General features: G+C 47.4%; 2 protein-coding genes across 2 annotated transcripts; both read left to right on the forward strand.

The window, feature by feature from the left end:
• Positions 1-285: 285 nt before the first annotated feature.
• LOC133900118 (two-component response regulator-like APRR3) lies at positions 286-5,496 on the forward strand. Its single transcript, XM_062341247.1, has 8 exons — positions 286-638; positions 769-930; positions 2,170-2,300; positions 2,613-2,726; positions 3,044-3,191; positions 3,320-3,740; positions 3,990-4,779; positions 4,918-5,496. Exons 1-8 carry the CDS (start codon positions 431-433, stop codon positions 5,029-5,031), a joined length of 2,088 nt encoding a protein of 695 aa, XP_062197231.1. The 5' UTR covers positions 286-430; the 3' UTR covers positions 5,032-5,496.
• A 6,110-nt stretch (positions 5,497-11,606) lies between these two features.
• LOC133900285 (uncharacterized) lies at positions 11,607-12,029 on the forward strand. Its single transcript, XM_062341386.1, has one exon. It carries the CDS (start codon positions 11,607-11,609, stop codon positions 12,027-12,029), a length of 423 nt encoding a protein of 140 aa, XP_062197370.1.
• Positions 12,030-17,940: the final 5,911 nt, after the last annotated feature.

Consider the following 17,940-nt stretch of genomic DNA (forward strand, 5'->3'; position numbering starts at 1 on the left):
GATAGAGAAAAATTCTGAAAAAAATCATCATTTCAACCTACAATCTATAAATTTAGTCCAATAGCAAGAGGCTCAGCACTCCCTTATATTAGGCTGGATCCGCCCCTGTATGAGTTGTGCTTTTTATAAAAAAAAGGTCTAGTAGCGGCCAACAAATATCTAAATGGAGAACCAAACCATCACCTGGGGAAAGAAAAATCGCGCAAGAAATATCTCGAATTCATCTGCGGAGCAAAATATCTGAAACCACACACCCGCGCGCTGGCTGCTGGCCGGCCCCAGAGGAGGGGAGAGGCGACGGTGGTAGTATTTCTTGGACCCCACGCCTTCTCCTCCGCCCCCTCGCCGCTGACGTGGCGCCCACCGCTTGAAAAAAGACTCACGTAGCAGATATTCCCCCCGCTCCCTTCCCCTCTCGTCCTCCACTCGAATGTCTCCCCACGCCGACGCAGCCACGGCCACCGCCTCTTCCGGCGCGTCGCCGTCGCCCTCCCCAGCGGCGGCGGCGGCGGTGGGGCGGGGGATGGTGCGGTCGGACCAGATCCTCCCGCGCCGCTCCCTCCGCGTCCTCCTCGTCGAGCACGACGACTCCACCCGCCAGGTCGTCACCGCGCTCCTCCGCAAGTGCGGCTACCGCGGTGAGCCCTTCCCTCCTCGCCCCAGGCTGGGCGCGTAGTACCCTGCCGGCCCCGTGTGCTCGTGGGGTTGCTTCTCCTCAGGAGAAATTGGGGTTTGATTTTGCTTCTCTGCTTCTCTCGGAGCTGGCAGTGGCGGCGGTGGCGGACGGGATGAAGGCGTGGGAGGTCATGCGGGAACGCGCGTACGCCTTCGACCTCGTGCTCACGGAGGTCGACATGCCCACACTCTCGGGCATCCAGTTGCTCGCCAGGATCGCCGCCGCCGCCGAGTGCAAGAACATCCCCGTCATCAGTAAGCCCCCGTCTTTCGATTAAGCCCGACCCTGATGCTTCGTGTGTGCTGACGTGGCTGATTTGTGATCTTATATAGCTCAAATCGATCTTGAGAACGGATTAGGTCTCACTAAGTAAGCGGTTACTTTAAGCAAGGGATTCCGTGACAGACTTTTATGCTTGCTGCTCATTTCTGCCTGGATTTTTATTGTCGTCTGCACATGTGTTTTACTAAAATGGAATGCTTGTCCCCGCTTTCAAATGGGCTTGGGTATTGTGCTGTGTTCTTGTATAGGTTACTTTGTATGGGCGACTTTAATGTAACTGAATCACTATTGTTGGATTCCATTTGTGCTATTGCTCTAGCAATTGCCGTGGGTATAATAAGCCAAGTGTTGCATTTCTTTTATACCTGTGTGGATATCGTTGGAGGATTAAATTGACATCTCAATTTTAATTGGCGCAGGACGTTAGAGAGTGTAGAGAGTGTTAGGAATATGGGATTGGAGGAGTTTCATAGTTTGTTTGAAAAGTTTCTGTGGTAAATATAGTTCTGTTTTTCAGAATTTGATTTAAAATATGTGGTTGAAGGCGGAAATTTAGATTTAGGTGATTTTGAGTGGTATACAGATTGTGTCTTAGGGTCTAATCACATAGCTTGACTGGGGAATCACACCATTTCATGGGGTGCTTGCAATGAAACTTGACATATCCAAGGCCTGAAGCCCTGAACTTTTCCAAAACTAAGGTACTGCTAGTCATGGAAATTGAATTAGTAAATATTGAATTACCTGAACTTTTCCAAAAATGAGGTGCTGCTAGTCTTGGAAATCAAATCAGTAAATATTGTTTGGCAGTATTAGGTAGCCGTAAGAACTAAGAGAGCAATCACTTACCGTTAAGTACTTATTTTAATGATACTGGATCGATGCTAAATATAGGTGACGTTTACATTAAGAGAACAAAAAAAAAGTCTCTTTACTAAATATAAACAACCGATGCCCTGAATAACAAAATAAGAGCTATTCAACACGTGACTGGTGTGCTTACGGAAATGCAGTCACGATTGTAACACTGTTTTCCTAATGTGACAAACACATGAGCCGAACAGCTGATTGGCCTAGTAGAGTGATGGGCCTATATTTGATACTTATAATGACACTTATGCATCACGAGCGGCCTTGACTTACAGACAGATGCACCAGATATTTGGATTTGTTATGGGGTTTCATGTTTTTTCACTGGTTGGCTTTGGCAGTGATGTCGTCCCAAGATTCTATTGGCACGGTGCTCAAGTGCATGCAGAAGGGTGCAGTGGACTTCCTTGTAAAACCACTGAGAAAGAATGAGTTGCGTAACTTGTGGCAACATGTATGGAGGCGGCATGCAGTAAGTCCTCCTTTTGCAGGTCTTTAAGAACGTTCTTTCTTTTGGAACCAACACTTAGGTTTGTGCGGCAAAATGTAACCTTCTCCAAATGCACCACTTGATTTGTGTTGGTCAACCTATCTGGATTTAATTTGGATGCTTTGGTCTTGAAACACCATGAACAATATAGAAGTAGTGTTATATTGTATGCATCAATTTTAGCCATCTGAAATCCTGGGTGATATTGTTCATGTGATCATTTTAGCTTTTATCAGTTATCTGTTATGTATTATAGTTTTGTTTGGGATACTTAGGCTTAAGAATTCAATGCAGATGAATAGCCAAACAAATGGATCAGAAAATAATGCAGCCAGCAATCATATAAGTGCCAATGCTGCTAATGGGTCAAAGACAGGAGAAAACAGCGATGAGGAAAGTGATGCCCAAGTGAGTATCTGATCTTTTTTATACCTTATCTGTCCAACTGGTGTTGATTCATGTGTTCAATTGCAAATTTGCAACGCTGCAAAGTTTGACAACTCCAGTAGAACAGAAAGTAAAAATCTGACAGTAAAGTATTTCGAGACGCCTCTTTTTCTATGTAGCTGTTTTCTTGACTTTGCCCAGTTATTATAGCCATCACTGTTTACTGAAACCATTTAGAATTCATCATTTGGTCATCTATGCAGTTCTGACATATCCTTTTCAGTCATATTGGATTTCCTTGTCACCTAACATTATGGAGTCTGTTTTGCCTTGATCAGAGCTTTAGAAGCAAGAGGGAGACTGAAATTCAGAGCGTTGAGAAATTATCAAAGATTTGTACAGATGAAGGGGCTGGTTCATCCAGAAAACTTAAAATACAGAATGAGTCTTATAACACAAAAGTGCATGTGTCAAAAGGCAGTGATGGTAAGGAATTTGGACATGGTTATCTGTTCTTTGATTATTTTGCGCTCTGTTACCGGTGAGTTAGGGTCTACCACTCTGCCGTGCACATCTAATGATCTAATAGCTAATTGTGATTTCACCTCATGCAGATGCTCCAAGTGGAAGTGCGTGTGACATTAGTAAGCTACAAGCGTTTTCAGCTGAGAAGAATGCACGCTCCAAATGCCTTAATGGTATTACTTCTGCAAAGGTTGCTGAGCAAATAATGGATAATGCCTTGAGGTTCGCTGATGCAAGTTCACGTCGTCCAAGCAATCTTGGCAAAGATTTGGCTATGACCCAACCAACAGCTGACAGAAAATGCAAATCTTCAGTCATGGAAAATAATGCTGTCATGGAAAATAACCTTGGTGAAAACTCAAAGGGTGCTACAATAGGTCATGCAGAATCTTGCCCCTCCCAATTTCTGGAGATCAACTTAGGAAAGCAACACTGTCTTAATGGTTATGCAAACCAAGAGTTTAGGGAAAAAGATACCTTCAATCATTCAAATTCCTCTGCCTTTTCGAGGTACTTCATGCTGATGAATTTTAAATTTTAAATCTTAATTCAAATAAATTATGATATCATTTTCAGTTGCTGAATGGCGGTTCAAAGAAATTTCTGTTATTGAATGGCTTTCTTTTGATGCCCATTTGTTTCTTTATGAGGTTATGTTTTTGTGGTTTTAGACCCATAGTTTGATATTCGTAATTGCTCAAACATGATGCATAACTGACTAGCTTTATTTTGCTTGTTCGGTGCTTCAACATGACACAGATATGGTAATAAAACGATAGAACCATCAGCTCAGCAACAGTTGTTCCCTTCTCTCTGCATAACCCGCCAAGAACCTGTGTATGAAAAGGACCCAGTTCTACAACCCAATGGGGTATTGCCGTCCCATGAACATAATACAGGCGAGAGTAGAATGCAAACTCGAATTCCTTTGGGCAGTAGCACGGATGGTGCTGCTATCCTGTGTTCCAGTAGCGCAAGAGAAGATGCTGGTACAAGCAATTCCTCTCATAGAAAGGACAGCCTGAACCATCCTTCATATGGGTTTATACCTCTTCCAATTCCTGTTGGTGCTGCGATGCCCTACCATTATGGTGCAATTCTGCAGTCATTATACTACCCACAGGCTCATGTTCATTGTGATTCAGCTGGCATCAACAAGGCAGCAATTCAGCACGCCTCTGGTCAATTTAGTTACCATGAAAATCACAGAAAACCATCTCAGGTTGATGAACACAAACAGTTGGATGAAAATCAGCTGCATCATTCAAGACAAGTTCTCCGAGAATCAGGAGAACTAATTGACTTGGCAAGAGCTCATGGGGAGCTTGTTAACCAGAGTGCTAGCTGCAGCCAGGATATCTGTAAAGGAATTGGATGCACTGGTAGTGGTGAAACTGTCAATACAAATACGGTAGTTGTCCTAGAAAGTGGCAATGAAAGTGGTGTCCAGAACTGCGGTTACAATGGATTGGATAGTGAACGGTCTCGCCGTGAAGCTGCCTTGATAAAATTTCGTATTAAAAGAAAAGACCGATGCTTTGAGAAAAAGGTATTTTGTTTGATAAACCTTTTTAGTTCGTAAATAGTGAATGGACATTACTACTGTTGTTTGTGTAACTAGTTATCCAAGCAGTTGATCATCCATACGATGCTTTCTTTATCAATCTTTCATTTTTCATTTCTACAGGTTAGATATCATAGCAGGAGGAAGCTCGCAGAGCAAAGACCGAGAGTTAAGGGGCAGTTTGTGAGCCAAAAACTGAAATCAGCTACAACAACAGATGCGGAAACTGACCAGTAACGATGTTAATTCGTGACTGTACTTTTGATTCTTCCCTTCCCAGGTGAAAACGGTAATTGAAGTGGTAAGACTGAAGGCTGGCAAAAGTTTTCCTTCCATGGTTAGCCTTTTTGCACAGGTGAATTTATTGGCATTCGAGCCATATTTTGTAAAGCACATCGAGTTGACAAATGTTCAGGGAAAAAGGAGTGCACAGATCCGGATTTTCATTGTATACTTTAAATGTATCTGGAGTGAGGAGTCCGTACAGCTTTAACTAACTTTTGTTGCCACTGCAGTAGTTGTAAGGTGTATGTACTAGTCTGTACACCTAGAACATCATTAGTAGTTAGCTTATCAGTGTAATAAGGTCAGTTCTGTTCCATACCCAGCGACTAATTGTCTCTAAAAGAGTTCCTCTTGCCAGACAGTGGAGGATAGATTCAGCAATTTGCTTGCCTGTAAATTGAACTATCCGACCGAGTACCCCATGTCTCTCAGATTCTCATCTGACACGAGTACCTATCTGCAAATTTCAGCTGTTCAAACGCATATATCCTTTGCATGCCTTGCACTCTAGAGAAGCATCGTGCATAAGAATTCTTGTAACTATGCTCTCACTCCATAATTACGGCATCTAAACGCTTCTTTTCTCAGACTTTATACGGCTAAATATTTAACAACATTACAACAACTTATATTTATTTACATGAAAGATAAGCAGATGGCTGGTTTGTTGGGATTAATCTGTGAGTGTGAGGACCGAGGAGGGAGTAAGACGATCTTTAACTATATATTTTTTATTTTATTTTCAATCTGATTCTTCTTTCGGTTCTTATTTCTTTTATTTTCTCTTATCTTCAACAATTTTCTTTTAAAGGGAATCGTGAAGAAAAAGAAAAGAGAATTCTGTCCTGAAGCTTGAGAATCCCTTCGTGACGAGAACCGTGAAGGAAAATCGTTAGAGTGTTGAAGTGAATAAAAATCCCTTTACAAAGGGATTTTAGTCCTGACAGAAAATTGTTGGAGATGGTCTATGAGAAATCTAGCTGCTTGAAAATTCAGGAGAGGAGCATCTCTTGTTACAGCCAGCATTTGCATTGCACCCTTCTCAGCTCATATATTCCATTGGAACTTGCACCTCAAGTTTGGCACATCTTTTTGCCGTGTTTGGCCCCATGAGCTTCTAAGCCATGTCCACAAGCTCGCAGGAATCTCACCTGCGAAAGCGGACACACGCAACGCAAGGAAGCAAGCGCATGACTAGATTCTCCTAGTAGTCTAAGTCCTTAAAACTGCATACAAGAACAATTCAAGTCGATAACCCCAAATCAACACTGACCCAATCCAATGCAATTCTCAAACTCACAACCGCATAAAAATCAAGGTGCAATTATGTGTACTGAGTTGTTATCCAATGGATGCTAGGGACTTAGAAGAAACAGGGTGTCTTGAGAGTTTGGCATAAAAGACACTCTAGTGTGGCATTACCGAATCTAATTTAATGTCAAGATAGACTTATTTCTATGTGTGAGGGAGAAGAAAATCGGTGAAAATGAAATCTAATTCAATCTCTTTTTATTATTGGCCATCATATTATTGATGCCTAGTAGTAGTACAAGCATATTCTTTGCGGCTACAAGTCTAGAGCAATAAATCAATCAATGAGAGGATGGATTAGTAGACCCAATCCTCGGGCAGTAGAGTGATTTGATCAACCAAATCCTCCAGCATAGTGGAGGTCACCTCCTCCTCCTCCCTCTTGTTACCCTTATTTAGCCTTCTTGGATCTGCTTCTGTAACCTAACTGCCACTGCAAAAAGCTTATTCCTCTTTGTGTTCTTCATGTTCAACTGTGGTTTTGATACGGTTGGTAAATGTTTGATGCCACCTGAACTATAAACCATGCAAAACGGGTGAAGCAACAATCAAAGAAGAGATGCTTAATTATCTATGGTTTGTGAAAAACAACACTTCTAATCACTAGCGATTGTCTTTTACTTAAGCTATCCTTTATTAGTATGATACCTTTGTGTAGATGCCAAAGGAAGATTTTAATCTTAAGTGGTATTTTTAATTTACAAATTTTGCTTTTCTGGATAGGTTGGCCTCTTGTATAATTGTCCTATAGAGTGAGTTGATTGAGAACTTTCCAAATTAATTTAACCTCCATCTAAATTCATCTCATCCCTAGGACAATGTGATGTTGTTGAGATATGCCATTAATTTGTTCCACGCCATTAATTTTAGGCCAATTAGGTCCCGCCTGAACTATATATTGATGAAAAATGACTTCATTACCTTAGCAATAGTCTTGCTTGTTTCGGATGATATTATATAAGGTAGGGTGTTGGCCTCTTAGGGGAAAATTGCTTAACTAAATGTCATCCTAAAATCTAATTTCATAGCCCTAGTTTGTGTGTGTGTTGGGGGGGGGGGGGGGAGGAGGGAGCAAGAGATTAAAGGATGGAACTACCACTAAATCTGATCCAATCTTACTTTATTATTACTCACCACATTGTTTATGCCTAACAGTATTACATTCTTATTCTTTGCTGCTACACATCTACAACACAACACATTAGAGGATGTGTGAGTAGACCCATTCTTTAGGTAGTAGAGCAATTTGATCAACCAAATCATCTATAGTAGTGCAGGTCACCTTCTCCACTTCCTTCTCCTTACCCTTCTTTAGCTTCTGTAACTCTGCTTCTATATCTACCACTACAAAAGGCTTCATCCTCTCTTCGATCTCCATCTTTTGGTGCTGCAGTTTCTGTTGTTGTTGCCAGGGTCGCTTCTCCTTCCAAGCAGTTGCCTTCTCATGACCCCACTTGATCCTCACTTTGCTAGGACTTGCCTTCATGTCATTCATCATCTCCTTGTCAGCGACCACTTTGATGGTGTCATTCTTGATCACCATCTTGCTGGCATGTGCATCTAGACCCAACTTGTCGCTAAAAATTGTTGCATTCATACCTACACATAATTAGCGATGCACATTTTGTACAAATTAGTAGGATAATAGTAATTAAACAAACAATAACAGTACTAAACAAACCATAGTTAGCAAGTATAGTATTTGCTAAGTCCATGTGTTCGTGCAAAAGCATAGATGATTAGTGGTTCAATACTAAGATGCTCTTTCCTTTTAGACCTTGAGATTTGGATGAATAGAAGGTAGATATATTTGATTTGAGTGTCTCTTTATGATATTGTATTCCCTCCACATCTAAATTTTATGCATATATCAATTTTGTTTGATAACGTAAGATGTGTAAATTTACTATAGGTAAAATACAAGCAAAAAATGTGAACATAGAAGAATAATGGGTTAACAAATAAAATTAAGGGCATGCACTATAGAATTGAGTAATAGAAAAATAGATGAGCAGAGAAAACACGATAATGACATAGGAATGCAGTGGTAAAATAGAGGATTAAAAAACATAGGAAAAATATAGAAGATGTGTTTGGAACAGAGGAATCCACACATTACCAGGAAACACCCGAATGATAATACTCTATTTTGTGATGGATTCGTTAACAAGCATATATGATTACAGGGGAATTTTATCTTCAAAAGGCCTGTCGGTGTATTGAGTAAAGGGGTACCCTGGCTTACAGGCCCCACGAAGGGTGTAAACAGCTAGGGGAACATGCCTCCTAAATAGCTGATCGCTCGCACGACTAGGGTAGGGTTACCGTGACCAGTGCAAGGCCTCCAGTGAACAAACTCGCTACGCCTTCACATAAACTCGCGACCAGCCTCACTGGTCGTGGGACCAGATTAGACATAACCCATCCGAAGCGCCTTTATTGGTACTCGCTCGAAAGCTTCTCTTCACCAGGCACCGGCTCCAGCGGATAAAGTCGTGGGCGGTGCAGGGGGCATTGTCCCATCCCGTAGCATTAAAGGCTATGGAGTGAGACTTTCCAGGCCGGCGCTGCACCGCACGATAGATGAGACGTTGTCAACCACCCGACAGGGCAAGTGGACGGGGACGGCGCAGAGAAGCAAGCGGACGGGGACGGTGCAGAAAGGCATCATTCTGTCCCGTCGCATTAAATGTGGCGTGGTAGAGCTCTACGGGCTAAGCAAGACGGCGCATGGCAGCACGACATACAATACTATCAGAGCAAGTTGGCATGCCTAGTCCTCCGTAATGATGATTTGGGTTAGATATTAGAATAAGCAGGGGCCATCTGTGTAAGGCCAACATGTAAGTTCTCCCCCTCCCTACTATATAAAGGGATGAGGACCCCGTTTGTAAGATAGAAAAAATCAATTAGGACATACTGCTAGAATACCATCTATAATCAAGTGAGATCTACGATAACACAAACACAAGACGTAGGGTTGTTATCCTTCGGGAGATCTGAACCTGTATAACCCATGGTGTCTCCGAATTCACTATCTACACACAGACACACCTAGTCCCTGAAACACCGTTCGTGCCCCCAATGTACAGCATACCCCGAAATCTCTATCAGGGTTTTTTTCGTCATTTTAGCAAGTTTGAAAAAACTTGATTAGGCTACCCATGGCCGAACCCACGGCAACCACTAAGTCCCGTTCTGAGGACCCCAACCGTCACGACGTATTCGTCATGGGGTACCATCCGGACGAACCAGGTGTACTCCAGGCATGGGACACCAAGCCGAAATCAGGGAGCTCCGAGACCCAATGCGAGGTCTGCATGACGGCCCATTCCGCAGGGGGCGCTAGAGGGCCCCACACTTCATACACCGGCAACGAACCCCTGGCTTTTCGCCCAGAGGGAAACCAGCTTGGCGCCAGACATGTAGGAGCTTTAAGACAGCCCCAGCATCCCCTGGACCCTCCCGAGGAGCCCCTAGGCCATCACGTCGCCCCAACACTGGGGGTTCCCCACCTCACGACCTATCGCCGCTCCATGCCCAGCGTCTCGACTACGAGACCATGACGCTAGCACAGAACCTCCAGACCCAGGTTCTCCTCAGCCACCCGTCGGTGCCCGTACTGGAAGGCTCACTGGTGGCACCATGGCTACGTGATCTCGCCCTCCTGGTCGAGACCGCCCGGTGCCAGACCATGTCAGCATGCACCGCGCCTGTCGCAAGGTTCGGTGAGGGTCGCGGTCACCATGGGTCACAATCAGGCTCGCGATGGAATATGTCATTTTCTCCCCCAACCACGGGGAGTACCCGTGGGCCACCACCAAGTCGGGGTGGCCAACCTTCGACCTACACGACTCCCTGCGCCAACGTGACCTTCGTGGCATAATCCAGAGCCAGTGGCCACTAGAGAGGAGGAGAATAGGGCCCGCTGGGTGCTAGCAAAGGGCAAACAGCCCTATCGTACGCCTTCCCCCTGCAGGGAGGCATCGGATGGCTCCACTCCGTCGCTAGGGCCTAGAGACCATTGTGTCTCCCCCAGGACAAGCGCCGTCACCCAGCAACGAGTGGCCCCCCGTTACAGAACGAGGTGTAACACCCTGTCCGCCAGGCAACGAGAGGTGCGCTGGCCGGACAAATTCTAGCCGGTCCTAGGCAAAAAATATGACGACTCGACCAACCCGAAAGAGTTCCTACAGATCTACACCACCATGATGTAGGCCGCCAGAGGACATAGGAAGGTTATGCCCAACTACTTCCCTATTGCCCTGACCGGTTCCGCCCGGTCTTGGTTGATGAATCTGCCCTGCGGGTCAGTTCACTCCTGGGAGGACCTGTGCAACCAGTTCGTCGCCAACTTTCAGAGAATCTACGCCCAACCAATGGTCGAGGACGACCTGTATCAGGTCCGACGGTGAAAAGACGAGTCGTTACGAGACTACATCCGGCGCTTCACTAAGCGTCGGAACACCATTCCAAGGATCACGGGAGAATATGTGGTCATAGCGTTCAAGAGGGGAGTTAAGGACCAGAAAATGGTCGAGAAGCTGGCCACCCGGGTAATCCAAAACACCACCGAGCTCTTTGAGCTCACAAACAAATACACACAGGCCGCCGAGGCCCGGGAGCAGCAGATCGACTCCAGGTCGCGCCCGGCGTTCGACCGACCTGCCTCTTCTAAAGGAGCCGACCGAAAAGACAAGAAGAGCAACTGAAAGGCTGGACCTCCCGAGGTCTTGGTAGTTGAATAAGCCGGCCTTACACACTGACACTTCAAAAAGAAGGACGAAAAAAGGGGTCAGGGCTACTACCCGATCCACCGTACAGACGCCCACGATCTAACAAAATGCAAGGTCATATGAGGCATCATCGACCAGGAGCTCGGAGAGTGCAAGCACAAACGCAGCGACAACAATGAAGACCAAGCTGCCCCCGACCAGTCGGCACTGGTGTACCAGCAAGTCGATCACATGGTCCATCACATCTTCGGAGGGGTCGCGACATATTCCTCTAATAGGGAATACAAGTCGGTGGTCCGGAAAGTGTGCGCAATCGCATCAGACCGGAGCCCATGCCTCAAGTGGTTGGAGGTCCCGCTCACCTTCAGCCAAGCCGACCATCCGGCATGCGTCAGATGCCCTGGTCGCTACCCCATCATAGTCGAACCCATGGTATAGAACATCCGGCTAGGCCACGTGCTCGTCGACGGTGGGAGCTCGATGAACCTTCTCTTCACCGATGCACTGGACGCCGTGCAAATTCCGAGAAGCTCATTAAAGCCATCCCCACCTTTCTTCGGGATCACCCCAGGCTCCTCGGCTAAGCCGCTAGGACAAATCGAGCTACCGATCACCTTCGGTTCGCTGGACAACTTCAGGACCGAAAGGGTCCTCTTCGATGTGGCCGACTTCGGGACTGCGTATAACGCAATCCTCGAGCGACTGGCAATAACCAAGTTCATGGCCAATTCTCACTACACGTACCAGGCAATCAAGATCCCTGGGCCAACAGGGGTCATCACCGTTGTTGGCAACGCTAAGACGGCCCTGCACTGCGACAAGAGGAGCCTCGACATGGTCAAGCTAACTCCCGGGTCGCAGCCCGAGACCGCTGAACCCAGCGGACGGCCAGTAAAAGTCTAGATCGTCGCCATCGCAGATGATCAACTCAAAGCAGCAATGGACGACACCAACCCGACTAAGATAGTCCAGATTGGGGCCTCGCTGGACCCCAAATAGGAACTCACGCTCATCACCTTCCTCCGGGCGAATGCGGACGTCTTTTCATGGGGTCTGTCTAATATGCCCGGAGTCCTCAGGAATGTGATCAAGCATAAGCTATCTATATAGTCGGACGCACAACCCGTCAGGCAGAAGGCACATTGATTCGCGGCCGACCGGAAGGGAGCACCTTGACAGGAGATCGACAAGCTCCTGAAGGCAGGCTTCATCAGGAGACACAGTACCCAGAACGGCTAGCTAACCTAGTCATGGTCCGAAAACACAATGGTAAGTGGAGGATATGCGTCGATTTCACGGACCTGAACAAGGCATGCCCGAAAGATCTTTCCCCCCTTCCCCGAATCGACCAGCTGGTTGACTCAACTGCCGGCAGCAACTTGTTATGGTTCTTAGATGCCCGGTCGGGGTACCATCAGATTAGCATGTGTAGGGGGATGAAGAAAAAATGGCTTTTGTTACACCCTTTGGGGTCTTTTGTTATGTAAAAATACCTTTTGGCCTGAAAAGCACTGGCGCCACTTACCAATGGTGCATTCAACTCATTCTCTGACCACAACTCAGGAGAAACATCAAGGCATACGTGGATGATGTGGTTGTCAAAAGTCAGATGAAGACAGACCTGGTTGCTGATCTCCAAGAAACATTTGATAATCTCCGGAAGTACCGCATGAAGCTGAACCCGAAGAAGTGTACGTTTGGGGTTCCATCAGGAAAGCTACTAGGATTCCTCGTATCTCATCGGGGAATTGAGGCAAACCCCAAAAAGATCAGAGCCATCGACCAGATGCAGCCACCGACCAGGTTAAAGGAAGTTCAGAAACTAACGGGATGCATTGCTGCTTTGAGCAGGTTCATTTGAAGGCTAGGGAAAAAGGGACTGCCACTCTTCAAACTCCTGAAGAAAAACGACCGGTTCCTGTGGACACTGGAGGCAAAAACAGCATTCCAAGAACTCAAAAGATACCTCTCCACCCCTCCCATACTAACCGCACCTCGGCCTAATGAGGAGCTCTTGCTCTATGTTGCCGCAACACCACAGGTCGCAAGCGTGGTCCTGATCGCTAAGCGAGCGCGCCTCCAGCGACTAGTGTACTACGTCAGCAAGGTCTTACGCGACACCAAGGCTCGATACCCACAAGATCAGAAACTGTTGTACGCCATCATGATAGCCTCCCGCAAGCTTAGATACTACTTCCAGCTCACAAAATCAAGGTGATTTCCTCATTCCTAATTAGGGAAAATCTCTATAATAGAGATGCAATAGGGAGAACAGCAAAGTGGGTAGTAGAGCTCGAGGGATTCAACCTCCAGTTCTTTTCCCGAACTTCTATCAAGTCCCAGGCGCTGGTCGATTTTGTAGCCGAATGGTCGTCCTTCGAGCCCGAACAGGCGCAGCGACCAGAGGCGGACGAGCACTGGACCATGCATTTTGACGGGTCATTCATGCTAAAGGGAGCCGAAGCTGGGGTGGTTCTGACCTCACCCACAGGTGACATCCTCAGGTACGTCGTTCAATTGTATTTTCCAGCCACTAATAACACTACTGAATATGAGGGCCTTTTGTCCAGAATGCGAGTAGCCTCCACACTTGGGATTAAACAACTGTTAGCGATAGGGGACTCACTACTAGTCGTAAACCAGGTGCAAAAGGAGTTTCAGTGCTCTGACCCGACAATGGTGGCATACCTCGCCGAAGTGAGAAAATTAGAGTGACGCTTCAACGGCTTTGAGGTCAAGCACGTCCCTCGTAAGGACAACTTCCTAGCCGATGAGCTGGCCCATCTAGCTTCTTCTCGAGAATCTATCCCGGTCGGAGTCTTTGAAGAAATACTCTCACGACCATCCACCGCAGTCTCGTGCCAAGGTGAAGGGGATGCTTCGCTCGAAAATAGAGCACCCGAGGTAACACCTTTGGAGGCAACGCCTCCTTCAGTGCCGTCGACCTCAGGCGACCATCATATGGTCGCCCTGCTTGGTTCGGGTACGACTTGGATGGATCAGATCTTGAACTACCTTCAGAACCGAGCAATCCCTGACAATGATGCATCAGTAGAAAAGGTCTCGTGGCAAGCCCGCAGATACTCCCTGGTAGAGGGATGCCTCTACCGCCGAGGGAGCAACGACCTCTTACTAAAATGCATCACTCAGGAAGAGGGGAGTACGGTGCTCTCTGATATCCACGGAGGCATATGTGGTAGCCACACTTCATACTGCACCCTGATCGGAAAAGCGATCCGGCAAGGATTCTATTGGCCCACTTCCCTCCAGGATGCCCGCGAGCTGGTGAAACGGTGCGAGTTGTGTCAGTACCACAGCCGAAATACCAACCTACCAGTCCAGACACTGCAAACCGTACCACTCTCTTGGCCTTTTGCTATCTGAGGGCTCGATATCGTGGGACCGTTCCCTAGAGCCCCAGGCAATTTTGAGTTCCTGTTCGTGGCAATAAAAAAAATTCACTAAGTAGATCGAGGCTGAACCCGTCAGAATGATCACCGTCGCAGCAGCGATTAAGTTCATACGAGGGTTGGTAGTGCGGTTTGGCAGTCCAAAACGCATAACCACAGACAACGGAACTCAATTCTCCAGTAGTGCTTTCCAAGACTACTGCGAGGAAATCGGGACCAAGGTTTGCTATGCGTCTGTGACTCACCCCCAAAGCAACAAACGAGTCAAGAGGGAAAATAGGATGATACTACAAGGGATCAAAACCCGGGTCTTTGATTGGTTTAAAAGCTATTTAAGATGTTAGGTGGACGAACTCCCCATAGTACTCTGGTCGCTGCGGACAACCCCCAGCCGGGCCACGGTCGAAACCCCTTTCTTCTTGGTCTTTGGCGCGGAAGCCATGCTCCCCTCTGAAATTGCTCTCCGCTCATCCCAAGTCAACAACTACTCAAACGACAACCAAGTGCCGCGACGAGAGGACGACATAAACCTGATCCAAGAGTTCCGCGATCGTGCTCTGATTTGAGCCGCCCTGTATCAACAGAGCCTTAGACGCTACCACAACCGAAGGGTATGACAACGAACACTGGTCATAGGTGACCTCGTCCTTAGGCAAATTTAGAATAAGGCTGGTCGGAATAAACTCTCCCCCAAATGGGAGGGACCCTACAAAGTGGTCGATGTCACCAGACTTGGTGCGATCAAGTTAGATATGGAGGACGGCCGTGAATTACCCAACTCCTGGAACATCGCCCTGTTGCGCAAGTTCTATGTGTAGGGCCGCTCGAAAATAGGACTGTTTTCTCTATTTTGTAGGACCTTCCTGACGAGTGTGGAATACGACCTGTCACTTCTCAAATTCAAAAAACCAGACTCCCTATTTTGCAGGACCTCCCAACCAGCAATGGACTCCCCACAAATTGGTCCTCCAATCACAGCTTGACGACCACTACCGAACCTGGTGACCAGGGCGCCAAACAACAAGGTGGCTAGAGACCCCAGAACAGGGCAAAGCCCCATCCCATATGCTCACATGATAATAAGGGAACGAGCGGTCGGAAATACGACGACAAGGCCACAAGTCCTCACTCGGGCTGAGTGCTGGTCGCCACCGACGAACTTGTCGAGCTATGGCCGTTCTACATGCCAAGAACCTTACTAGTGAGTAGGATGGGATGAGCTAAGCCAATTCTTCGCATCAACACCGGGAAAGTTTTCCCAAAAACTCCAAGCATTGGTCCAGGCCAATCCATCAAAAAAACCACGGGACTCTGTTTTTGTCCTCCGACCATCAGCAAGGCCCTGGAAAGGGGACGAAATGAAGATGGGTGCCATAAAACCCCAGCATTTTTCATTCATAAAGAGGATAGGTTACAAACTAGCTGGTTACATCTGATTGGGCTAACTATCCTCCCTAGCTCGAACAGCTAGTGCCCTATCCTCCCTAGCTCGAACAGCTAGTGCGCAGTTGACAGAAGGGGTCCACTGGACTCTCGCCTCTATCTGCCCCTAAACGAGTCAAGGAACCTCTTATACTCCTCTCTGGAACGATCGCGCACCACTTCAGGGATCGAACGACTACCTGCATAAGGGCCAGGAAGGGTGGCCAACGCAAAGGCCCTGCTGGAGCTGCTGACTGGCTCTGGCGCACCCTAAGGATCTCCCTTCCGCTTCATCTTTGACTCTTCCTCTTCGTCGCAAACCTTCTCCAGAAGGTCCCAATCGATCCCCTCATCATCCAAAACATCGATGACCTCGGCTGAGGGATCCACCCAGGCGGGAGAGCGAGATGGGCCGACAGGAGGTGGCCTTCTTTGGAACGGTAGCTTGATGGTCGACGGCTTCAATCTTGCAAGTGTCGGCTTTGATCTTGCAAAATGCGCCCGCGGCAAACTCTACATCCGAAAGCACCACAGCAGGCGGGTCCAGAGCTGGGGGCAACTCCCCCTCTGCCGAATCATTCGAGATCGTCAACCTCTCAGGCGAGAAGGGAGGGGAGCACGCCATGGCCTCAGGGTCTGCCTACACTACGGAGCCGAACACGAGACGGGATAAAGAACGGGACTCTAGGAGCAAAAGGCTTGAAGGAAAGACGGAATGCAAGACGAGGACTCGAAGGACCCTCAAACACCCATCCTTTAAAAAGACTACAACGGTATCCCAACCAACACAGCATTCAAACCACTCAAAACCCGAGGGGGCACGCCAAAAGAGCCAAGAGTCCTTCAGGTCCAACGACAATAAATGTGCCTCCCCCTTTTTTCTCTCCCACGACACTTAAACCTCCCCCTGTGATGCAGAACTTAAAGTTAAACTTTAAGGACGAACGACGTCAATGACCACTCCAGGGGTGAACTACGTTTGGCCTGGGACCCAAGTGGTAGGATCAGGCAAAACCGCGATCGCAAGGGAGAGTAGGGGCTACTGTCGGTGTATTGAGTAAAGGGGTACCCCGGCTAATAGGCCCCACGAAGGGTGTAAACAACCAGGGGAACATGCCTCCTAAAAAGTTGATCAGTCGTGTGACCAGGGTAGGGTTACCGCGACTAGTGCAAGGCCTTCAGCGACCAAACTCGCTACGCCTTCACATAAACCTGCGACCAGCCCCCTGGTCGTGGGACCGGATTAGACGCAACCCATCTGAAGCGCCTTTATTGGTACCCGCTCGAAAGCTTCTTTTCACCAGGCACCAACTCCAGCAGACAAAGCCGTGGGCGGTGCAGGGGAGCATTGTCCCGTCCGGTAGCATTAAAGGCTACGGAGTGAGACTTCCCAGGCCGACGCAGCGCCGCACGACAGATGGGACGTTGTGAGCCACCCGACAAGGCAAGTGGACGGGGACGGTGCAGAAGGGCATCGTTCCATCCCGTCACATTAAATGCGGCGTGGTAGTGCTCTGCGGGCTAAGCAAGACAGCGCACTGCAGCACTACATATAATGCCGTCAGAGCAAGTTGGCATGCCTGGTCCTCCGTAATGATGATTTGGGTTAGATATTAGAATAAGCAGGGGCCGTCTGTGTAGGGCCCACATGTAAGTTCTCTCTCTCCCTACTATATAAAGGGATGATGACCTCGTCTGTAAGATAGAAAAAAAATCAATTCTGGCAAACTGCTAGAACACCGTCTATAACCAAGTGAGATCTACGATAACACAAACACATGATATAGGGTTGTTATCCTCCAGGAGACCTGAACCTGTATAACGCCTGGTGTCCCCGAATCCACCATCTACACATAGACACACCCAGTCCCTGAAATACCGTTCACGTACCCACTGTCCAGCATACCCCGGAATCACTATCAGGGATTTACTCTCGACAGGGAACCTCTAACATGTTGGACTTGTGGCCCATTAACTAAATC

Source organism: Phragmites australis, chromosome 19 (genome assembly GCF_958298935.1).
Source record: "Phragmites australis chromosome 19, lpPhrAust1.1, whole genome shotgun sequence".
Lineage (NCBI taxonomy): Eukaryota > Viridiplantae > Streptophyta > Magnoliopsida > Poales > Poaceae > Phragmites > Phragmites australis.

Bases quoted from the DNA above. Each gene is read 5' to 3' on its own strand.
- LOC133900118 (XM_062341247.1), top strand. From the start codon at position 431: ATGTCTCCCCACGCCGACGCAGCCACGGCCACCGCCTCTTCCGGCGCG. The intron at 2,301-2,612 runs GTAAGTCCTCCT...AATTCAATGCAG, and splicing joins ATGTATGGAGGCGGCATGCA to ATGAATAGCCAAACAAATGG. The intron at 2,727-3,043 runs GTGAGTATCTGA...TGCCTTGATCAG, and splicing joins ATGAGGAAAGTGATGCCCAA to AGCTTTAGAAGCAAGAGGGA.
- LOC133900285 (XM_062341386.1), top strand. From the start codon at position 11,607: ATGAACCTTCTCTTCACCGATGCACTGGACGCCGTGCAAATTCCGAGA.